Here is a 25,211-nt window from a genome sequence, read left to right on the forward strand (position 1 = left end):
TTGCTAGTACTGGGATGGACCCTCTCTTTTGCCTTCAGAACTGCCTTAATTCTTTGTGGTATAGATTCAACAAAGTGCTGGAAACATTCCTCAGAGATTTGTGCCAAGACAATATCCCCCACACCATTACACCATCATTTTTCGCCCAGAGAACTGCAGCTCACTGGATATTTTCTCTTTTTCCGACCATTTTTCTCTGTAAACCCTAGAGATGGTTGTGCGGGAAAATCCCAGTAGCACTTTCTGAAATGCTCAAAACAGCCCGTCCGGCACCAACAACCATGCCACGTTCAAAGTCACTTAAATCACTTTTCTTTCCCATTCTGATGCTTGGTTTGAACTTCAACAGATCGTCTTGACCATGTCTACATGCCTAAATGCATTGAGTTGCTGCCACGTGATTGGCTGATTAGATATTTGCTTTAACGAGCAGTTGAAAAGGTGTACCTAATGAAGTGGCCGGTAAGTGTATTTTCATGCTCACATTCAAAAGTGAACAATATTGTCTTTTTAGGCACTTATCTACTAGACTACAGGCCACCCCAACAATCTTGTTTTTTGTCTAGTTTGTGACATCAACTCTGGTATCCAAGAAATCTCTATCTATGATAGAAGAGAAAACATTAAACACAGTAGCATAAATTTGTTACTTACAATCCATAAAAATTAAATGTATCATAAACAATTATAACCATTAAAAAATAAAATAAAAAATAAACATAAATCTCACAATTAAAACAGACATTTCCAATTAATACTGAATTCAAAATGACTGCTTGAACTTTCTATTCTGGGTCTATTTCTGCTAACTAACGTAGCTATTTTAACAATGTAGCATTATTGAATCCAGAAAGTGTCTAGCTAACAGCACCCAGACAAACTCTGCAAACGCACAGACACTGAAGGTCAAAAACCTAACTTGTTTTATGATACAGAGGGGAAGCCCCATACACCTATAAATCTTTTCATTGATAGCAAGAGTAAATCGCCATTGCAGCAAGAGTTAAGACAGCAAGGTGATCTTATCTTATAATTGAGAAGTTGCTTTTGGTAAATGTATAGCGATGGCTTATCTGAGGTTAACTACAGTATGCAGCAGAGGCACAGTTTTTATGTATGTATGTATGTGTGTGTGTGTGTGTGTGTGTGTGTGTGTGTGTGTGTGTGTGTGTGTGTGTGTGTGTGTGTGTGTGTGTGTGTGTGTGTGTGTGTGTGTGTGCGTGCGTGCGTGCGTGCGTGCGTGCGTGCGTGCGTGCGTGCTCAGAAGACAGAAGACAGGATAGTTGAATGTTGCGTCATGGGAATCGTCCACATCATACTTAATGATTAGTTGAAAAGCCAAACTGACTAGAAACAAGGCAAGGCCAGGAGGAAACAGACAGGGCAGTAGCATTTGTGCAGTCTCAAGTTGGAGTGAGATTCTGACAGCACAGCTTAAAAAGATAGCAATGACAACATGGCTGCTATTGTTGATCAAATCCTCAATTGACCATCCTCCTATGAATTATTTTTTAATAACTACCACATAACATAACCATCAACTGAACATGCGTGTGCAATCAATAGATCGCTCAAATACCACAATGATTCAAAGACAACCGCAGCCTACACATTGCGGCATATCAGGCTTGTCCTGATTCACATGTCAAGAAAACATTCCTATGATTGGTTATCAAACTGGAATCCCATCATGCCAAAACAGGTTTTGAAAGGTGCTGATCAACAACTGCCTCAAACTGATGCTCTCGAACACATTCATGATCAGTAGACCTTAAAAATTCTTAGAACTTTAAGATAACATTTACATATCAATTTGCTATAATGATCCAATAATCTGTGTCTATCTGCGCAATCTGTGAATCTCTAACACGTCTGTACGTTGCATTCTAGGTCCTGTACATTACAGTCACGCTGTGCGCAGATCAGCAGATTGCTAAATCATATTGATGTAATTCATGAGATGTCATGAATAATACCTAATAATACTCCTTCATTTTCTGATTCAAGCATTGGTGACAACAATGTACTGTACTATAGTAGTATTTCATCGAAGGTGACTCCAACACCGCACCCCCCCCCCCCCCCCGCACGCACGCACGCACGCACGCACGCACGCACGCACACACACACACACACACACACACACACACACACACACACACACACACACACACACACACACACACACACACACACACACACACACACACACACACACACACACACCTTTTGAACGGTCAGCAAATGGGTGTTGTAGGACTTGAGTGCTGTGTGGGATTGAAAAGACGTTGCATCCGTCGTGGTTGTTTGGTGCGTGTCCTCTGCCATTAGACACTGTCAAACAGGCGCTGTTCAGTGGAGGGGGGGAGGCAGTCTGGTGACAGAACAGGGAAAATGACCTGACAATCCAACAACCTGCTCCAGTTGAAAGTGAAGTGTACCGGTTCCACAGCACTGCTCCGATGAGAACAGAGAGGGAATGTAGAGAGGAGAGGAGGAATAGACAGATGGGTAGTGAGGGAAAGAAGATAAGGGAGAGAGAAGTCAAGTGTGTGTTTGTGTGTGTGCGTGCCTGTAGGAGAAAAGACAAGGAGAGTAAAAAAAAAACAATACAAAACAAAAAAACAAGCTATGCAGAAAAAGAACTAGGGAAAAGGGAAGAAAAGAATTGCACATCTGTTGAGAAACAAGCTAACTATTTTGAATGTGACATTTCTATTTACCGTCTCGTATGGTGTAGCAGCAGAAAGCTTATCCAAGGATTACCCTTCAAGCGTTTTAGTTTACTGTAAATCCGACTTCTGAGGAAAAATAACCTCTAATTTGGGATATTTGTCAGCTAAGTACTCCAAATCCATATTAACTCATAATAGATGATTTGTCAGAACTAAAACGATGAAAAAGAGCTTGTGAGGGAATGGTATTTGGATGTTTTTAGTAGGGTGAAAAACATTCAGAACTAAAAATGTTATGTATAAACCCTGACAAATCCTTATTCCACATGATATTTCCATCTGAATGTTTTGGAACATTGTGTCGGCCACCACATGGTGTCAACTTAACCAATCAGTAATTCCATTCAGTTCTGTATGTTACATTCATTGGCTAAATTCATTTTATTGATATTGTTACATATAATTTTGGCGAAAGATTTTCAGACAGATATTGACTATTGTCTTTTATTTGGCACACTCAGACATGTCATCATCAACATCATCTACTGTACACAACGCTTAGCAGTTGAACAGAGCACAAGACAATTATTAGAACAGTTCAACCAATCAATGACGTCACTGGAGGTCAGATAGAAATAGAGTGAACATACCCTATTCTACAAAATAATGTATTGATCACAATGATGTATGTTCTACACAATATATTTCTATCTGAAGATTCTGGGGTTTAACCTGAATAAGACCCAGGATTCTATCTCTAAAATACATCATTGTAAAAACAAATGTTATACAAATGAATGGAAATCTACTAGTTACTAAGATTTGCTTTTCAAACGGCGTCCCACTGTCTCCATGATATTGAGACATGGGCTCCTAAGGCATTGTTATATAAGGCTTCCCGGTTACATTATGTCACAACTGAGAGAAAGTGTGTGTGTGTGTGTGTGTGTGTGTGTGTGTGTGTGTGTGTGTGTGTTTTAACAGAGGCTTTGTGCATCTTCACTGCTTAGGACCCCTTGGTGTTCCTGATCATGGCCTCCATCACACCCCACTGCTCCTTAGTGACCTTAAACACAGGAAGCAATAAACCACAGGAGAAACATTAAAACAACAGTGAGTTAAGAATAGCCTACCTTGGCATGAAATGTCACCCGTAATAACAGAAGACTACCGTCTAACAGTCACCTGTAAACCTTGTTGTTCATTTATACTACAATCGGTGTTATGACATACAAAAGGCAAACCAAGCATAAAAGCAACAACAAATCAATTTAGATATCAACCAACTCTCTGATCGTAATCTGTAGCAAGTATGGTAAGACTAAGTAAATGTTTCCATATACCGTTGGTAGTTTCATGTTTAAGACATTGACAAAGCTCTGCTCCTGAAAGATAAAGAATAAATAACGGATGTCCTCCTGAGAGGTGGAAGGGGTCATTTTCACCATGGGAGTCATTTAAAAAGGTGTACATACCTCCTTCAGGGCGTTGAACCCTCCAGCCATGGAGACATACTCGCCACCGTCCATTCGAATGATCTGCAAATACATTTTTAAAACAAAAACAAATGTTACAGGATAGAATATGGTGTGTTGAGGGGCTGTGATCTGGGCAGGGACTAGCGCTGACTGCTTGCTAACACTTATCACAGCACACAAGCACACACACACACACACACACACACGCACACACACTTACTGCTCCAGACACCCAGCTGGCATAGTCGCTGCACAGATAGGCTGCCAGATTGGCCATCTCCTCGGGCGTGCCCAGTCTACCCGCTGGTATTCTGTCGATCATGGACTTCTCAAACATGCCCGTCGGGTCCAAGCGACTGAAGGCTCCCTGCACAGAGAAGACCACCACACCCAACATCATCACATCATACATGATACAGTGAAGACCACCACACCCAACATCATCACATCATACATGATACAGTGAAGACCACCACACCCAACATCATCACATCATACATGATACAGTGAAGACCACCACACCCAACATCATCACATCATACATGATACAGTGAAGACCACCACACCCAACATCATCACATCATACATGATACAGTGAAGACCACCACACCCAACATCATCACATCATACATGATGCAGTGAGGAGTGATTCAGTACACAGGAAAATAGTCAATGAAATAGCTTTACAATTATAATATTGTAAAGTCTATATTAAAGGCTGTGGAGCCATCCTTCTCTCATGTCTTTCAAATAGTTCTGGAGATAAGGAGCAAATAAGAAATTTCCCCCCAAAAGAAAACAGAAGGCCTCTGTGTGAGAAACAGGGAAAAGAGGTATTCAAGATTAATCCAGGAGCTTATATGTCCCTAAGGAGACAAAACCCCATTCCCCCCTCCATTTCTCCACTCTCATAAATCCATTTCTCATAACAATCCAATACACAAGCTATCAAGTGTAATACATTTCTTTTTTTGGGACAGTTAGGGGATTTAAGTTATATTTTTAAATATTTATTTATGAAAATTGCATTCTCATTAACAATGAGATCATGGCAGAGTGATCTCAAGTATGAGTGATCACATTCATTGAGATGATTCCATAAGATGCTCTAAGTTCAATGAAACAGCTAATATAATTTGTCAGTAAGAGTTTTTTTTTTCACCAATCCATTTTGCAATGATCAATGCAAAAATCTATTTTTAAAAATCATAAGAATGTGACAGCTCACTTTTGATCAGGTTGTGAATGTCCACAGACATAATTCAACTATGGACAGAATCTTTTCTCTAAGTCCTCCTTCCTCAGAGTTGCCCACTTGACTTGGAAGATCGCTCTCTCTCTCTACCTCCCTCCCTCTCTACCTCCCTCCCTCTCTACCTCCCTCCCTCTCTACCTCCCTTCCTCTCTACCTCCCTCCCTCTCTACCTCCCTCTCTCTACCTCCCTTCCTCTCTTCCTCTCTACCTACCTCCCTCTCTACCTCCCTCCCTCTCTCTCTACCTCCCTCCCTCTCTACCTCCCTTCCTCTCTACCTCCCTCTCTCTACCTCCCTTCCTCTCTTCCTCTCTACCTCCCTCCCTCTCTACCTCCCTCCCTCTCTACCTCCCTTCCTCTCTACCTCCCTTCCTCTCTACCTCCCTCCCTCTCTACCTCCCTCTCTCTACCTCCCTTCCTCTCTACCTCTCTTCCTCTCTACCTCCCTCCCTCTCTACCTCCCTTCCTCTCTACCTCCCTTCCTCTCTACCTCCCTTCCTCTCTACCTCCCTTCCTCTCTACCTCCCTTCCTCTCTACCTCCCTTCCTCTCTACCTCCCTTCCTCTCTACCTCCCTCCCTCTCTACCTCCCTCCCTCTCTACCTCCCTCTCTCTACCTCCCTTCCTCTCTACCTCCCTTCCTCTCTACCTCCCTCCCTCTCTACCTCCCTTCCTCTCTACCTCCCTTCCTCTCTACCTCCCTCCCTCTCTACCTCCCTCCCTCTCTACCTCCCTTCCTCTCTACCTCCCTTCCTCTCTACCTCCCTTCCTCTCTACCTCCCTTCCTCTCTACCTCCCTCCCTCTCTACCTCCCTCCCTCTCTACCTCCCTCCCTCTCTACCTCCCTTCCTCTCTACCTCCCTTCCTCTCTACCTCCCTCCCTCTCTACCTCCCTCCCTCTCTACCTCCCTCCCTCTCTACCTCCCTTCCTCTCTCCCTCCCTCCCTCTCTACCTCCCTCCCTGTTTGAACCACACTGTAAAAAAAACTATTACCTAACTGAGATATGTTGATAGAACTTGCACCAAAAGTTCAATAAAAACTTCAAATGCCCAATGTCTTTCTTGGGTTAAATCAGTTGACTGTATAGCCGGTTTGCCTTAAGACTTTAATTTTGTGGAGGTGTCTATATTATGTGAACGAGAACCACCTTTTACAGCAGGTTTCTATATCAAAGTCTTTGAGCTGGAGGGATGATTTTCTTACAGTAAACCTGCCTCAGTCACTCCCAGTCACTTAATACTATGTGCTCTCGTTGTCTTTATATTGCTGCAGTTAAAGTTCTATACATCCTAGCGGGAAAAAAAAGGAAAACAGTTAAGCATCTGGTATGTTCTCTCACGTCGCAGGCGACTTCGGAAGGTTAATGGCCTTCTGAAGGAGCACACTTCTGGGAGGCAATCTCCCATTTAACATGATAGATATGACAGATAATTCCTATGACAGTATCCATTCACATCAACAGAGGCTGATTCATCGTTGTCTGTATTACCTTGGTTCTGATTGGCCCGGGCTGGATCACGTTGAACCTCATGCCATACCTCCCCCACTCTGAAGCCAGAGACCTGGACAAGAGACAATGGGCTCATTTAAGTACAAATGTTCCGTTATAGAATATTTGCCTCTGAGTGTTCTTGGGCTAGATGTGGCCCCCTAAAATGTCAAAACAAAAATCCCAAAAATGTACAATTGGACAAAAAGGGGCACATCTCCCCATTCCCTTGGGCAAGGCTTATTTTGCCATGTTTGTGAGCCTAAAACTAAACTAATTATGAAGTTTAATGAAGCAAGAAATGGATTGATATTGTATCAGATGACTACAATAACACTAAACACGTAGGTTTGAATTTAAAGTGTGTGTGTGTGTGTGTGTGTGTGTGGGGGGGGGGGTGTCACTTCTGGTGGTAGTGGTTGGGAGATGGGGGGCAGTTCTACGCAATTTAACAAGACATTTAGAGGACAAAACAATGTAAAAATTGTCCAGTACTTTTTAGCAGTGATGAAAAGTAAGACTTCTTTATACAGTATATAAAGGCAGTGTTTCCTCTACATGCATTTCATCGTGGCGGGCCGCCACGATGGAATTTCCTCCGCCACCATTCAGATTTCTCCCCAAAAAAAAAAAAGACCTTCACAGCGCTAGACACACCCACAAGCGCGAAGCGACGCGCTTGCAAAACTGTTTTGTGATTGGTCGAATACATCTAGGCTGCGTGTAGTCTACAAACTACTTCAAATGTTACAATATGCGCGACGACGGTGCTGGATCCTGGATCTGTGCATCGGTGTGCAGGAAGAACACGGAGCAGGCGCCAGACCAGACTAGATGATCGTGGAGTGAAGATATTATGAAAGTGTACGTGCTTGTCGATCACCCGTCGCATCGCGTACGCTTTAATAATCTCTTCACTCCACAATCATCTAGTCTGGTCTGGCGCCTGCTCCGTCTGTTTTTCTTCCTGCACATAGGTAAACAGATCCAGGATCCAGCAGCGTCTTCGGGCTCGCGCAAACAAACCCGGCGAATTTTTTTACTTGCCCCAGGCAAGCGTTACTGTTGAACCCTGCTGATACATGATTCTTCCCTGCACATTGACAATGTTTTCTCTCTCCTCTTTCTTCTGCGTTGTGAAGGGATCCACTGCAGCGTACACGAAAAGCGGCTACTGTGTCAACCGCTTCCCATAATAGTTACAACAACCATAAAGCCTCCATAATGATAATGAAAAGAAGGGGAGAAGAATTTTTTATTGACAACGGAATTACATGCTGGAAAAACATGCAGACACAGACAATAAGAGACACACGGGAGAAGTACGGGAAAACATTTTATTTTTTTGGGCCATCCTCGAGTTTTGGCTGAAATTACGTCGTTGTTTTGAGCGCGCGTGCGCGTTTCATGCGCGTGCACGCGGAAAAAATCGCGGGCGCGCGCTGCGCGCGCGGTCAACGCTACCCGCCACCATTGTAAAAATTCCTGGAGGAAACACTGAAAGGTATAGTGAAATATTTCAACAACAAAGATTCACAAAAGATTTCATTTGAATCACCTCTCTTCAATGCAGTTGAGTATAACTTGAAATAATTGAGTTGATAGAAAATATGTTGTCTATAAAAGCCAAATCTTTCCTGTCTTCTCCATTACTTTCATCACCCCCAAAAAAGCTGCAGCACAAACCAGTAGATGACGGGGGTGCTTTAGGGTGATTCCAAGTCATTTCAAGGAACGTACAGCTAGGGTAAGAAGAGGAGGAGGAGGAGGAGGGGGGTGTTGAATTGATTTGTCCCCTCACGCACCAAAACATTTAAAATAAAAGAACAGGGGTGCTAAATATAGCACCTCCTCAGAGATGCAATAAAATAAAATGACAGTGAAGATTTGCCGGCACTACCATAAAGAGGGGTCACATTTTTGGGGTGAGCGATTTCATAGGGGGGAAAATCCATTATCAGATAATAGCTCTCACTGAGGCGCACAAAATGGTCTGGATGAATTAGGGCCGGCGACCTATAGGGCAACTCAGCTGGACTGTGTGCGACCCTGAATGTATGCTCTGTGCCGTAAAGAGGTGTTATGAGAGTGGTAATGGAAGATGAACGGATGAAGTCGAATGCTGTAAATCTTGGGCAGTGGAAAGTTTCTCCAAACTTGCCTCTTGCAATCACTCTGGCTATATCACTGGTTGATGTTTCAGATGTTTCAGCCTCATAATGGCTCCTTGACTTTCATTGATGCCTCTTTGAACCTCATGTTGACACCATTAACAGACTAAAGGCCAATGCACACGGCGTGCAATTTTTGTTGCCGGACAACATTCGATTGCAATGCACACGGCGTGCGATGCAATTTTTTTGCATTGGTAAAATGTCAGGAGAGGGAGCGCACAAAACACACAGCCAGAAAGGTGTATTATAAAAGCCACTTTATTATTATGGGCGATGATCAGGCAGACATAGATTCGGAGGACGGAGACAGTCGTCAACGAAAGGAGACAAACGAAAATGGGTGAGTAGCAACGTTAACGTTGATATGCTTTTATGTAATGATAGCAAGCTTTTTTGCTAAACTATAACTATATAAAAAGGTATGCTCCAGTCTCTCTCCCGTTATGAGTGACTCAATTAATTTAGATAGACCAGTTGAAGTTTTCCCAAATGTCCCATTGTGATGCAATAATCCGTCGCACCACAAACTTTTACAACATTTGCAAAATTTGACAGTGCGACAAAACTCGCACGCCGTGTGCTTTGTCCCATTCAAAACGAATGGAATCGAATTTTCGCGGTGCGATTAAAATCGGGGCCGTGTGCATTGGGATGAGATTTTCTCATAGACTTCCATTCAAACTTCAAAATCGAATTTTGTCCGGCAACAAAAATCGCACGCCGTGTGCATTGGCCTTATGAATGCAAACACAAAGTCTAGACATTGTAATCTCTCTTATGACTGCACAAATTATGTGACGGAACACACCTGACGAACCAAAAACACCTGTCCAACACCTGTCCAACACCTGTCCTGGGGACGATGAACGAAAGTGTTGTAATTGGACGATGCATGAAAAAGTGTTGTGATACACACACACGCATATATATATACACACACAGATCAAAAATATAAAAACGTGTTTTTGCTCCAATGTTTTTGTTGAAATCAAAGACTGGACTTTTTCTATGTACACAAAAGACCTATTTCTCTCAAATTGTGTTCACAATTTGTTTAAATCTGTGTTAGTGAGCACTTCTCCTTTGCCGAGATAATCCATCCACCTGACAGGTGTGGCATATCCAGATGCTGATTAGACAGCATGATTATTGCACTGTTGTGCCGTAGGCTGGTCACAACAAAAGGCCACTCCACATGGTGAGCATTCTTTTGGTTGCAATAATTGGATACAGCAAATTACATTTAAAAAAGCAAAGTGATATGTTAATTGTTGTTTTATTAACTCATAAACCTGATGCCATGGGATAAGAACATGAAATATCTGTTTCCCGTAATCGTACATCATGTATGGTGCAGCAGTGAGTGTTTTTTTTACCTTAAAATTAAACTGGTATATTGATGATCTATCTATATTCATCTTTTTCAGCCTTTCATGATTTTTTAATGAGGCAGACAAAAATCCTTACCTTCTCCTTTTCCAATTTTCCTCTTCTAATTTTGTGGCAATGCTGCAATCAGTTGATTGTAATTTTGGATTGAGCATACAGTCGCATATTATTTAAAAGTTGTTTACGTGACATAATATTTCCATCCTTCATCATATCATTGATGAAAATTATTTCATTGTGAAAGAATTTTTCCATTTTCCAATCAGTATATTTGAGTTTAACCAGATTATTTGCTGTAATAGATTTCTTGCCAGGTCCACGCATGTATGCTCTCAGAAACACATCCCCTGACAGACACGTCTTCTGACATACTACATATTCATATATACTGTAAAAAAAAATATGAATAAAATAAGTAATATATATTAATATATTGTATTCACATACGTTTAGAAACACATCTCCTGACAGACACATACAGTCATATGCTTCTACTCGTCTCTCTCACACATTCATTCTCTCATTCACACACACATGCTCTGTAGGGATGGGACAAAATATCGTATGGCGATATATCGCGATACAAAAACGTGACGATACGCATCGTGTTGCAGAAAAATGGATCGCGAAAATAAACTGTGTTTTATTTTCCATTAGCTACACTTCATGGGGAGGTGGGGGGAGGCGTCTGTAATTAAGAGGAATTATTACAGACGTAGACACCAAACATCTGACAAGCAGGCTAAACTATCAGTGTTAAACGCACCCAACCTGAATCTGGCGAGTGGCAAGCCCATAGGCTCGATGGTAACATTAGTCCGCCAGTAGTCTCGCATAGCCAGACCTATCTCCACACTTCCCATCCCTAATGCTCTGTGATTACCCACTATATGCTGTCAAAACATATTACGGGCAAAAAACACTATTGTGCGACACAAGCTGTTTATCCATTCCACAACCATTTATCATCCCTTTCCCCGAGGTCTGTGGGAAAACCTTTTAATGCCGTTATCTCGCCAACAGGATTGATAGGTCCTGGTATTGAGTGGGATCTTTCTGTGGACATAACCCCCTCAGAAGCTCATTAAGAAGGTGCATTCTTCATGTGATGAACACTTCCCTGTCCTCACATGAAAGGTGTCAGTCCCATTCAGGGTTTTAATGAGTTTTCCGCCCTGTTCTTTCTTTCTCACATGCACGCACGGGTCGAGGAGTGGTTAGATACACTTTCTACTGATCGCTGACAGATTTGTATGTGTGCATGCACGTCCTTAGCGCACGCACACACACACACGCACACACAGACATAGACAAACACACACACACACACACAGACACACACGTCTTCATTATCGTCTAAATCCCACTGGAGAGGGATCCGGAGAGCGGACCACACTTAAATGTTAATTAAATGGCCCTGGACCTTCGTTATGCTAATGACTGGCTCTCTTTAAAAATGCATTAGTGTTCATAAGGCGTTTGACATGGGAGAACTCTCTGTAATGCATGGAATGGAATGAATAATGGTGTCAAACACATGTTTGATACCATTTCTTGTTCATTCCATGCATTAGAACGAGCCCTTCCTCCCATGTCTCCCTCGACCAGCCTCCCCTGGCTCCACCAATCCACTCCTCTCTAAATTCATGTTGGGACAAAAAGAGAAAATTGGAGAAATTGGATGCAGCAGAAGTGAACGGTGTTGAGGGGTCATTTATGGACAGGACTATTCTTGTACTACAGCCCGAGGGTAAATCCGGTGGTGCCTGTGTGTGGTGCCCAAGGGTGGTGCCTGTGTGGAAGTACGTACATGCACAGGATCTCCACTCCAGACTTGGCAGCGGCGCTGGGCGCCACGAAGCCAGAGCCCGTCTCTGCATAGCTGGTGGTGATGGCCAGGAAGGCCGCTCCTACAAAACAGAACAATAACATACATGAGTAGATGCTAAAACAGATCAAAAATATTCAACTTTCTCTGCCTTGTTGGTCATTTGCTACAATACTCGTATTGATGATATACTAGCACCTATGCATAGGTTAGATGTCAATGGGACATTTGTGAGAAGTGTGACTAGGGTAAACCTGATTTTGTGGAGTCTGAACAAATGCATTCTCCTAATTCCTAAACGCAAATAAAGTGGTCTTGAGAAAAATAATGTAAAGATGCAAGTATTTTAGGGAAGAGGTGCAGGGACATTCAAATATGAAATAAATATTCTAAATGGATTATTATTATTATTATTATTATTATTATTATTAATGAATATGATGTTTAAAAGGTGTTGAGGTGCCCCTTCAAGCAGTAAGGGCCAAATCAGACATACTTCAGAACCGATACTTTGCTCATAGAATAATCTTTCAGAGATCTCACCCAACTCTGACCTAGAGGTGAAATCAACGGAGTGTCTCTCTCTCTCAGTGTAGTATCTGCCATCCAGTAACAGCTGAAGATGACCAGTATGATTATGATGATGAACCATTATCCCTTTGCAGATAATACTAAGCATCTAACACAGTCCATTTAGATTCATCTATACATCACCCTCTGTAGCCATCAACCCATTGTTCCAGAATCCCCATCATAATGCACATACCTAGTCTTTACAACTTGACTTTGTCCCCAGTTCAGACCACATATCATATCCTTATTAGAATGCCATAGGCTTGCTTACTCCAAAACGTAACCTGCTCACATCAACAAACCTTTAAACCCTGTGCACAGACGTGTGTAATAAAACACCGTGGCATTTGTGGGTCAGATGACACTGGGATAGTTTCAAGACATGAGTCAGAGTTACTACAAAATCGATAGAGAAAACGTCGCAGCAACACCTGCAATGAATATCAACATCTCGGGGGGGGGGGGGGGGGGGGGGGAGTGAGAGAAGTAAAAGAAAACCCAGAGGTTGGTGTCAGTGGGATGAAAATCACTGACTAACCAGTACCCAGAACAGGGTTTCTGGGGTAAAATGATTCTTTAAACTGAAAGTATATGCTTTTTTAATAAAATCAAACATTCTATGTAGAAGGCCTTCATAAAATAAGTACTGCTCACATTGTATGAAGGCAAAAAAACAAGGTAATTGCTTAATTGTGATTTGACAAATGACAGTATTAGGGGCAGATGGAAAGGCCACAGTAATCAGAAATGGGGCTGGAATATCAAAACAAACACAAAAACAAAACACACATAAACATAGATGGGGGAGACAGTGGAGGGAGAGACAGAGAGAAAATAGGGACAGAATGAAAGAGAGGGTGCACGCAATGGTGAGAGGAGTCTAGAGCAGAAGAGCAGCGGACAAAGGGAATGTTGTTGCATCTCTAAAGGCCGATTTAAAGTTCTGCGTCGAATTTACGTGCGTAGCTTACGTAGCCTACGTAAGGGGTCTCGCACTTTACACTTCTGCGTAGGCCGCGCTCAACTCAACGGAGCTCAAAGCTCAAAGCGGCATAATAGCGATCTTTTTGTTGTTATGCTTGTTGTAAATAAAAGTTCTATGATGCATTGAAATGACATTAAACTAAGATAATACGATGGTTATCATAATTTTTCAAATCTTTATTAATAAGTAATTACAGAAAAAAAGTAAATGACATTTCTGTCATGGCTTCCGCATTTTGGCCGACGAGAGCGTCGGAATCTTGTCGGAATCATGTGCTACCAAGCGGACCAATCACAGAGCTTACTGTTGCGTAGAAACTGACGCGTTCTTACATTTTTGGAGATGTGCACGTCAACCCTCTCCGTAGGCAACGTAAGGCCACGCGGGCCTACGCAAGGCTACGGCGTAGATTTTACGCAGAAGTTTAAATCGGCCTTAAGGGCCAACTAAGAAGGAGTGAATGAGAAAGTGCTCAAGTATAAGCTTGTCACATTAAAGCTTCATTACAAATGCTAGTATTAAGCACAGCTGTATTGCACACACAGATTCACACGTCTTACATGCACTTAAAGGTAAACTCTGGAATATGTGACACGGTCTAATGATTTAGTCCGCATGTCAGGTATTGTGAAACCTCGCAAACGAGCCAAACAAGTGTTGTGAAATGTGTTTTCTGTTCATAGCGATGAAGAACCCACTCAATATAATAACCAACTGATTTGGAAAAAAAATCCACAGAAGGGGGGAAACCCCCCTATTCGATACCTTGCCATACTTTGGCTTTCGCAGAAATGACACCACTGGTCTCACAGCCTATTGGAAATGTATTGCGTGTGCATATGTGTGTGACTGAGAGGGAGTGCTTTTGTGAGCCCGCATGTATGATGTGGCTCTTTGTGGTACCCCAATCATTTTGGGGGGCTCTTAGTCTCCGACTGGTTGGCCACCCCTGCCATAGCCAAACGTGTTCGTTTGTTAACTAGTGTAGTGAATTACATGGATTATTTACCAACCTGTGTGAGTGTTCACTAGGCTAGCCACACAGGTGTTCACTAGCCTACTTCTTTCTGTGCAGTATGTGTATACAGCAGTGGCGGCTGGTGCTAAACATTTTGGGTGGGGCACAGGTTATGGGGGCATGCTCCACGGGGAAGAATATCAACTTTAAAATCTGGATTTACAGTCGATTTTAGCATGAGAATAGCTCTACCCCCCTGTACAGACCTCGCCATCCCCTCTACCCCCCTGTACAGACCTCTTCATCCCCTCTACCCACCTCTACAGACCTCTTCATCCCCTCTACCCCCCTGTACAGACCTCTTCATCCCCTCTACCCACCTCTACAGACCTCTTCATCACCTCTACCCACCTCTACATCTCCTCTACCCACCTCTACAGACCTCTCCATCCCCTCTACCCCCTGTACAGACCTCTCCATCCCCTCTACCCCCCTGTACATACCTCCTCATCCCCCCTACCCCCCCGTACAGACCTCTTCATCCCCTCTACCCCCCTGTACATACCTCCTCATCCCCCCTACCCCCCTGTACAGACCTCTTCATCCCCTCTACCCCCCTGTACATACCTCCTCATCCCCCCTACCCCCCTGTACAGACCTCTCCATCCCCTCTACCCCCCCTGTACAGACCTCTTCATCCCCTCTACCCCCCTGTACAGACCTCTTCATCCCCTCTACCCCCCTGTACATACCTCCTCATCCCCCCTACCCCCCTGTACAGACCTCTCCATCCCCTCTACCCCCCTGTACAGACCTCTTCATCCCCTCTACCCCCCTGTACAGACCTCTTCATCCCCTCTACCCCCCTGTACAGACCTCTTCATCCCCCCTACCCACCTCTACAGACCTCTTCATCCCCCCTACCCACCTCTACAGACCTCTTCATCCCCCCTACATACCTCCTCATCCCCCCTACCCCCCTGTACAGACCTCTCCATCCCCTCTACCCCCCCTGTACAGACCTCTCCATCCCCTCTACCCCCCTGTACAGACCTCTTCATCCCCTCTACCCCCCTGTACAGACCTCTTCATCCCCCCTACCCCCCTGTACAGACCTCTTCATCCCCTCTAGTGAGTGTGTGAGTGTGTGTGTGTGTGTGTGTGTGTGTGTGTGTGTGTGTGTGTGTGTGTGTGTGTGTGTGTGTGTGTGTGTGTGTGCGTGCGTGCGTGCGTGCGTGCGTGCGTGCGTGCGTGCGTGCGTGCGTGTGTGTGTGCGCGCAAGTGCTGAATACATAAACAAACAAGCTAAAAGACGACAATAGAAAACGTACCATGCTGACGATATTACTAAATGTTTGAAGTAGCTTTTATCTTAGCTGACTCTCTTACCTTCAGGTCGAGTTTGTGTATTCTGGCTTCGCAAAACACCAACAGTAGCAGCCTAACAGCCGCGGAGATTGCGCGGAGATTGCGCGGAGATTGCGACCACAAACGAAGTTTGACTTCGGTAATAGGTCCAGTTGTAATATCCTCAAGCAGGGGAGGCTGGCTCCCCACCAAAGGGAGAAGAGAGAGATTTTTTTTCTATGACTTCTAGACAGTGTTGCTTCTGAATATCATAGTCCAATCAGCTAGTGTTCTGTGGCGTATATCATAGTCCAATCAGCTAGTGTTCTGTGGAGTATGTTCCAATCAGCTTCAAGTCCCGCCCCTTTCGGTGCATGTCCCAAAACCCCATAGACAATTGACCGAATGGCCTGAAGTTACCAAAATAGATTTTACATGCAAGTCTACGAGAACAGCCTAGTGCAACTTCGAGTAGACTGAAAGTTGCCCCGAAAGGGGCGGGACTTGAAGCTGATTGGAACATACTCCACAGAACACTAGCTGATTGGACTATGATATACTCCACAGAACACTAGCTGATTGGACTATGATATTCAGAAGCAACACTGTCTAGAAGTCATAGAAAAAAAATCTCTCTCTTCTCCCTTTGGTGGGGCATTGCCCAATTGCACCTAATGAACCAGCCTCCCCTGGTATACAGGATGACTTCAACAAGTACAGTACATTATGTTCATGAGAGTCTACGTGAGTGGAAAGCATGCAAGCCCACACTATTGAAGTGTCCACACCTCTGACCTGAAATGTGTCTTACAGAATGACGAGGTGAGAGGTTCTGAGAGATAAGACCCTGATGTGAGTCACCAGCACTTCAGGTATTTGTCATTGTATTAGCAATTCTATTTTATGAACATAGTAGTATTTCGAGAAAAAAAAAAAAAAAAAAAAAGTCTGTTAGTAACAGTGGGCAATCATTTTAAATGTACCGTCTTCTATTTTTATTACAGCTTTGATGCCCAGATGGCATGGGAAGGAACTCCACCAAAGTCCCACTAGATGCATTATGGACTATAATGACAAATGCATACACATGGACACAACATTATTATTTTTTACTATTCTATTATTGTATCTTGCCTAGTTGCCTTATTTTTTCCATTGCCATTTTGTCTTCTCTCGCGGCTGCAATGTCGACTGAAACTGAAGCCATAAGAACTAAATCACCAGACTCTGTCACTCATTTCACACTCAAAACAGAGCAACTTTCAAAGATATTGGAGTGATTGTAGTGTCCACTCATTTCACTGCCCTCTGACATAAAATGGCAGAGCGCATGCACCAATCACATTCAACTCCACAGTGTAAATTCTCTAGTCTATTGCATCTCTGTTTTTGAAAGTCACTAGAATCATCATCCTGCTTGTCATTCCCAGAGTCTGCTTTTAAAATAACTACATGTAGTATCAGTGACAAGTATCCAATCAATAGCTGGTCAGTAGCTGCAAGCCAATTATGAATCATTACTGACCCCTGTTGGTATGTTTGTGCCAATACACCTCAGGAACTCAACTTTTGGATTAATGTGAAAACAAACAACAATGTAATCCCTAATACTCTGTGTATTAGTGTGTAAAACCTGGAAATTGTTTGGCAAGTGCAGGGGGTATTTTAAAAGTATGTTTTAAGAATTCTTTTCACAGTGAACTTGTATGTTTTTGTAAATGAAATGTAACTGAGTATAACAAAAAAGACTCCAATCCATGATCCAACTGTGTCACATCAAATCACTGATATCAAAATGAAGTGCACTGAACGTGTGAAATTCTAATTTGGCATAGTACTTGTGCACATAAAAGTAATTGTGCACATAAAATAAATACATGCTGCTCTATTATCAACGGGACCTCTTCAGGTCATTATTGAGACATGGATTTTTGTCTAATGAGCATTAAGAGCAAGTGCTAAAAAGGAATTGGCAGTATGTGTATCGGTTATCTGAGAATTTCCCCCCCAAAAAAATCCAGTATCGATCGTGCTCTATTCCAATGGAATGGACTGCATTTATATAGTCATATCATGATATCATATCAGTCATAATCATGAGTCATTTGTACCCGGAGCTCCATCAGACATAAAATGGTGTCTCACCCTTCTCAGCCTGTATGAGCCTCTTGCCCAGCTCCAGGGTGACAAAGGCCGTGCCGTTCAGGACGGTGTCCGTGATGGTCCTCCAGGCGTTGGCTGACAGCTTCTCAGAGGGTGCGATGAAGTTCCCTGCTGCGTTATTGATCACCACCTGGTGGACAAGAGGAGGAACTAGCCATGAAAATAAGAGATGCTGTGTCCCAATTCTCCACCTCTCCCCTGAACTGTGAATTTGTGCACCCCCCCCCCCCCACACACACACACACACATGGATTTAAAAGGGAATTAATTAGCATAAGATCTCTTTCTCTCTCTCATACCCACATACATCAGGGAGACCAGCAGCCTCCACCAGTTGGTCCACAGCTGCTTCGACTGACTTGGGGTCTCTTATATCACACTGGACTGTGTGGACCTGCCGACATCATCGACATGTTAAACCCAGCTGAATTCTGCGTTCATTCATTCATTCATTCATACAGGCCTACGGTATACAGTTAGATATGATGACATGTATACCAAAAAAGTATAGGTTACTGCATAACTCTTAGTGGATGATGCACTGAGCATGATCAGTTACCTTATTTCCCGTCTGACTCTGAATTTCCTCTGCAGTTTTTTTCAAAACATCCAGTTTTCTAGAAACAACAAACAAATGATGCTCTTATTTTATTCCTCATTTTAAGTACCCCTGCTCCACTACCCCCGCTATCCCTCACCTCCGCTCTTCCTCACCCCTACCTCCTCCGTCTCTCTCCCCTCTCTCTGACTGTTAGTATTTTAATGCATCTGTATTTGCCAGTGTTTTATTGTTTTATTGTTTATTGTATTACTTAACCTTGTTTTATTTCTAGCTTCCCATCCCCCCCCCCCCCCCCCCCCCCAAAGAGCCATTGCTTTTTGGTCAGGCTGCATTTGCAAATAAGAATTTGTTCTTACATGTTTGCCTGGTTAAATAAAGGATAAAATAAAATAAATAAAAAGTATTGTTGTCTCAAGTAAAGTGTTTGACGCATAACTAATAGGACCTGATAATTGTGGATCTTCTCTCTCTATACGAGTGCATATCAAAAGACTAAAACAGAGAACGCAAGGAATCACATAAAAACCTTTTGAGATAATGGTTCCTATCTCTCTCTAGGGGCATGCAAGTTCACACCCACCTGCTTGCAATGACACACTCTGCTCCCAGTGCTGACAGTGTTGTGGTCATGGCCTTGCCGAGACCTGTTCCTCCTCCAGTGATGAAGGCCACTTTGTTTTTGTAGGTCCCCGGAAGCAGCATGGATCCCTCGGACGGGGGGAAGAATTTAGCCTGGGGTAGGTTATTCTTACACAGCGCCTTGGTCCCGCTGCTAAACATCTGTGTAAGGATGGACAGGAGTGAGAACAGGACAGTGCATATTGAACAGGGGGTCAGACAGACTCAATACCTGTGGGTTGGTGTATAACATTATGTTACGGTACATGTGGGAACACGGTAGATGTGGGAAAACTAGGGTTAGGGTTAGGTGCTAGGGTTAGGTGCTAGGGTTAGGGTTAGGGATAGGGATAGGGATAGGGATAGGGATAGGGATAGGGATAGACATGCCAGCATGTACCAAAAAAACTAGGGTTAGGGTTAGGTGCTAGGGTGCTACGGTTAAGGTTAGGGTTAGGATTAGGGGTAGGGGTAGGGTTAGGATTAGGGTTAGGATTAGACATGCCAGCATGTACCAAATCGACGTAGCACCTAACCCTAACCCTAGTTTTCCCACATGTACCGTAACATATACATGGCAGTTTTTATTCCAGCACTTGGATTTCACTGGGTGAAAGGTTGAGGTGCTTCCATGTCACCATCTTCACCGTGAGACCAATTCGATGGAGACACATATCTGCCCACAGTGCAGTAGCTACCAGGTTGGTTTTTACTTATTAAAAAATGCCGCGTGTAGCTAAAGGGTTTCAGTACTGTATGCACATATGGGGCCACTGACAACTTGCTGAAAGTACTGGTGACTAGCGTATGCAGGTAGACAGGAGTTTGCAAGCTTGTAGCTGTATTCACAAAGAGTTTGCAAGCTTGCATTGGTGTTTGGCAGCTTGCTGAACGACTCATGTGTTTGATAAAATCACTCTACTTACCTGTCTACGTAAAAGACACCTCAGCGGCATGGTTAAGTCACTTTTAGCTACTGAAATGCGCCCCAGCAGAGTCGACGCCATGATCCCAACACTTGAGTCACCTTTTCCCTAGATTCCGCTGTTTCAAGAAAGGGAGGGGGAGCTTTACCCTGACTCAGCGAAGATGGAGCTACCGTAGTTCATTCTCAAAACTCATTGAGATTAATATTCTATAGACGGGAACGCCACATTTCCCCCGATAGCAGTGAAATAGTCATGATTTGTATGTTATTCGTGTTAAATTAACATTATGACATTAGACACGATCCCCCCATTTTCGCATTTCGATGGTGAACTCCATGGCTGTGTTCGGAATGGCATACTAGCATACTACTCATACTAGATATGACGTAGATTTTGAGTATGCAGTGCGTTCACACTGTAGATTATGTGAAATTTGAGTATGCAAGAAATGTATACTAGATTTTCGGTCGGCTGGTATTGGCATACTTATTATGAATTTAGTAGGCAGTATGCAGTATATACTAATTGAGTATGCTAGTATACCATTTCGAACACAGCCCATATGACGATCTGATGACATAGTAACACCTCATGTAATGTAGTCACAAAAAATAACACATTGCTTTTTCAACTGATTATGCTTATGAGTCTGGATCGTAATTGACAGTTTTTTTTTTTTTAAATGCATTCAAACGAAATGCCTATTAATCTAAAAACTCTAAATATATGTATTCTCATAAAAAGAGCACGCTTCATGCTGGTGTTGCGCTTCCTATACTTGTATTACGGTAGCCGAGGCATCGCGTCGGTGTGGTCTGATGCGGTGTGTTAACTGTGTATTACGGTAACAGAGGCATCGCGTCAGTGTGGTCTGATGCGGTGCGCTTCCTATACTTGTATTACGGTAACCGAGGCATCGCGTCAGTGTGGTCTGATGCGGTGCGCTTCCTATACTTGTATTACGGTAGCCGAGGCATCGCGTCAGTGTGGTCTGATGCGGTGTGTTCACTGTACGGCGACAGTAACAACATGAAACGTTTCAAATGATTCATTGCTCATTGGAAACAGCGATCATAGCAGCAATGGGTCCTAAACTAATTATTTTATTCAGCGGGAAACGCAAATCTGGGAAGGATTACGTGACTGATTCGATTCTAGAAAGGTAAGAAATGTTTTCTCCTGCACACCCTTCTTATGACAACAACACAGCAGACTGAATTAAATATGGAAGCATATAGCTGACATAATTCAAATGCCAATGCAATATGAGATTGCAATTGCATGCATGCATGCAATTGCAATCTCATATTGCATTGGCATTTGAATAATGTCAGCTATATGCTTCCATAATTAAATGCCTCTAAGTTCCTCTTGTCTTGTGTGCAATAAATCAACTCTTTCTTTATCAGACTTGGTCCTGATGTTTGCTGCATCCTGCGCCTCTCTGGTCCTCTCAAACACCAATACGCACAGGTGAGTAGTTATGTGTGAGCAATGAAACATATCGTTAGCCTCATAGTAGCACAATTGCCTAAATCATGCTTCACTTGTGGTCAGCTGAGCCATCTTTGTATTTAGTGTAAAAAAATAATAATAATGCCTATGTCAAAGAGATGACTTGGGGAAAGATAGTGCTTTTGGAATGTAACAAGCGTTCTGATGGCATAGGCAATAATGCACAGTGAATCAGCAGTGCTAACGATATGTTTCGTACTGAATGATATGATATGCTATTCATGAAGCCATCATTGTGTTTATGAATAGCCTATACTGTTACAGTTCATGACACTACCGGTAGCAAAACATTTGCAGTCCAGCCTTGTTAATCGAGGTGGTTATCAACTGAACAAGTCTGTCATACAACAAGTAACTTGTTTTTAAAAAATACACATTTTCTCATATGTTATCCACCACCACAAAGGTATGTAGCCTACAGACAGGAGTCTAAAATCTTGCAGTGACGTCAGCTTTGTGACCTTTCTTGAACACTGAGTATACATTAGTCAAACTCCACTCATACACTGAATCATAGCTTATAGGATTGTCAGAACCTTTCTGCTACCTCTACCGATACTGTACATGTCCTAGGAGCATGGGTTGGACTTTGAGGAGCTGTTGGGAGCAGGCCAGTACAAGGAGAAGCACCGCGCTGACATGATCCAGTGGGGTGAGAGAAGAAGGCTGCAAGACCCTGGATTCTTCTGTAGACTGGCCATCAAAGGAGCCCAACAGCCCATCTGGGTGGGTGAGAGAGAGACTACTCGACATTCATTTAAAGTATTGTGGGTGGTGAACATGTCCAATGTCCTACTGTGATGAGAAGCTACAGAGGCCTAGCCAGGTTTAAACCCGGGTCTCCCATATGAAAGACTTAATCAGCCATCCACCATTAGGCCCAGAGCATCATGTCTTTAAAGTCCGAGGGAGGCACACGTTTATGTCTCAGGCAGAGCTACCTCATTATGACAGCATGATTCTAAATCACCTCCACTACTCTCGTACTCTTTGAGCACACTTTAACAAAAACTTTAACTAGGCAGAGCCCAGCATCACTTTTGATTGGTCAATTCAGTAAAACGATCTGCTGCAGAAGTGCTCACCTCTGCTCAAGGGGGACAGCAGTGTGTGCAGGCTTTCGTGCCAGTCCATGACAACCTACACGCCCGATTCAACCAATCAAGTCCTGATCAGCAGTTAGGTTAGGTGAATCAAGTGTTATTGAGATCTGGGCTTGAACAAAAGCCTGCACCCTCTGTGACCCTTGCATATAAGTTCCACAGTTCTGTATCTACCGAATCCTGCACCACTTACCTTCTCTGCTGTGTCCCCAGATTGTGAGTGACACACGGCGCCTTTCGGACTTGCAGTGGTTCTGGAGGGAGTATCCCAGCCAGTCTCGCTGTGTTCGGGTGGAGGCTTCAGAGACGACACGGAGGGACAGGGGCTGGGAGTTCAATGCAGGTACGCAGCTAGCATGCGCAAAGGGACAAAAGAATCTTGACTGGAGTTGATCTTGACTACTCTTGAGAACTTTCAGAATTTGATCTGAAATGCATGTTACTAAAGACGTTCAAGTTGAAATTCAATCAATGCACAGGACATTGGATCACATTAACACAGGCCTCAGTGCCCCTTAAATGTTTTACAAATATTTTTTAAGACCCAGTTAGAGCAAAACCCAGATGGACATTGGGGCAATTCTGCAGTGTACTTGAACTACAATCAATTATTTGTCTCATCCCTCTCTCCAGGAATAGATGATGCAGAGTCAGAATGTGGGCTGGACCAGGGAGTACAGTTTGATTGGACTATCAGAAATGAGGGCAACTCAATGCTCTTGGAGGAGCAGCTCCGGGAGCTTCTCTCATTAGCTGAAGCAAAGTCAAAGGAGGAATGAAACAGAAGGCTTCCAACCAATCAGAATGCTGAAGAAACTTCTACTGAACGTGATGGATTGTGAAGTTTGACTACACTATTTTCTGTGAAAATCCTTGAACATCTCTGAGACACTGAAGAACTGAATAAAGTTAGCAAATACAATACTTCCTATTATGAAATTTGAATGTTTATGCTATGAGAGGCCACAGCCAAATCTATGAATACATATGTCGTTCTGACTTAAAGATTATCACCCCTTTGGTAATCTGTAGCTACATAGAACTTTTGGACTACATCACATTCACAATTGCCCGTACTGTACAATTAGACCCACAGTAAATTTGGCCCTGTAAACATGCCAGTTGTATAAGGAGTTGTTTCGTTAGCTAGTGCGGCTTATCAACATTTCATATAATATCATTGTCCCACATACCTGTAAGGCAGATACCCAAAAATAGGAGCAAACTGTATGAGTTTTTTTGAAATAGCGGAGGGCCAATAAGAACCTAGATTTCCATTTTCTGTGTCAAATCGTTTCGCTATGTTGGGTCGTACTGAAGGACCCAGGAAAACGAATCTCTCACTCTGCTTGTGTCAGTATAGGCGTGAGCATAGAAGTAGAGCATTTGGACAGTAGATGGGGGTGGTTCACAAAGCATGCAAGTATTGTCACAGTAATAGTTGGCATGTTGTGAAATGTGCTAGCCTAGGACCAAAACAATTTTGCATTGACACACAAGCTGCCAGACACCGACATCCTTGGGGTGACTACTGCCGGGTAGAACAATGCAGTGAATCTACAGTATTGTGTTAACTCAAGTACATTCAAGGTCAGTGCAGCATTACAACTACAGTGAAATACCCGATAATAACAATATCAGCCACACAAGCTCTCAATGTACCACAGTATGTCGAACAATCCCAATGAATACGTCATCTGGAATGTGGCAGTTCTGTTATTGACTCAACTGGGTTTAAGATGTACCTCTGTCAAGAGCCTTTATTGGTGTGCAAATCCTTCTGTCAACAAAATAAAAACTCAATTTTGGAATGTCAATACGAATCGTGGTCCTTTATTTTAAAAAATCTTGTGTCCATTTTGTGTCATGATTATTACAATGAAAACATCACTGGTAACAACATGTTTACACCCTTAACTTTGAGTGCAACGTTCCAGTTAAAAACATTTGATGCAATACTTTTGACTTTTTATTACTTTATTTCCATTGTATAAGGTTTGCAGTTCACTTAATTTGCAGAAAAAAATATAGTTTAATAATCTATACTGATAAGAGGAGGAGGAGATAATACCCTTTTCCATGATGTCCCTTCTCCCTATTCCCCTTCATTGGCCCCTATGCTTCCATTTTGGCAGTGGAATGCGTTGTGATTGGCTGATCACTTCCCTCCC

At 43.1% G+C, this 25,211-nt stretch overlaps 2 protein-coding genes across 3 annotated transcripts; one reads left to right on the forward strand and one right to left on the reverse strand.

The window, feature by feature from the left end:
* Window positions 1-3,165: 3,165 nt before the first annotated feature.
* On the reverse strand, window positions 3,166-23,364 carry decr1 (2,4-dienoyl CoA reductase 1, mitochondrial). 2 transcript variants are annotated; one of them, XM_080540334.1, is made up of 10 exons: window positions 23,234-23,364; window positions 19,456-19,655; window positions 18,873-18,930; window positions 18,621-18,707; window positions 18,296-18,443; window positions 12,270-12,369; window positions 6,897-6,969; window positions 4,374-4,520; window positions 4,151-4,213; window positions 3,166-3,741 (listed from the first exon to the last, which is right to left on the reverse strand). In XM_080540334.1, exons 2-10 carry the CDS (start codon window positions 19,653-19,655, stop codon window positions 3,682-3,684), a joined length of 936 nt encoding a protein of 311 aa, XP_080396460.1. In that variant the 5' UTR covers window positions 23,234-23,364; the 3' UTR covers window positions 3,166-3,681. The 2 variants fall into 2 exon arrangements, with proteins under 2 accessions (XP_080396460.1, XP_080396459.1); XM_080540333.1 differs by lacking the exon at window positions 23,234-23,364 and adding an exon at window positions 20,420-20,523.
* On the forward strand, window positions 21,415-24,240 carry pmvk (phosphomevalonate kinase). The gene is made up of 5 exons (XM_080540870.1): window positions 21,415-21,584; window positions 21,832-21,895; window positions 22,511-22,663; window positions 23,254-23,383; window positions 23,674-24,240. Exons 1-5 carry the CDS (start codon window positions 21,466-21,468, stop codon window positions 23,817-23,819), a joined length of 612 nt encoding a protein of 203 aa, XP_080396996.1. The 5' UTR covers window positions 21,415-21,465; the 3' UTR covers window positions 23,820-24,240.
* The last annotated feature ends 971 nt before the right edge of the window (window positions 24,241-25,211 follow it).

This window comes from Nansenia antarctica (genome assembly GCF_963989245.1).
Source record: "Nansenia antarctica genome assembly, chromosome: 10".
Taxonomy (NCBI): domain Eukaryota; kingdom Metazoa; phylum Chordata; class Actinopteri; order Argentiniformes; family Microstomatidae; genus Nansenia; species Nansenia antarctica.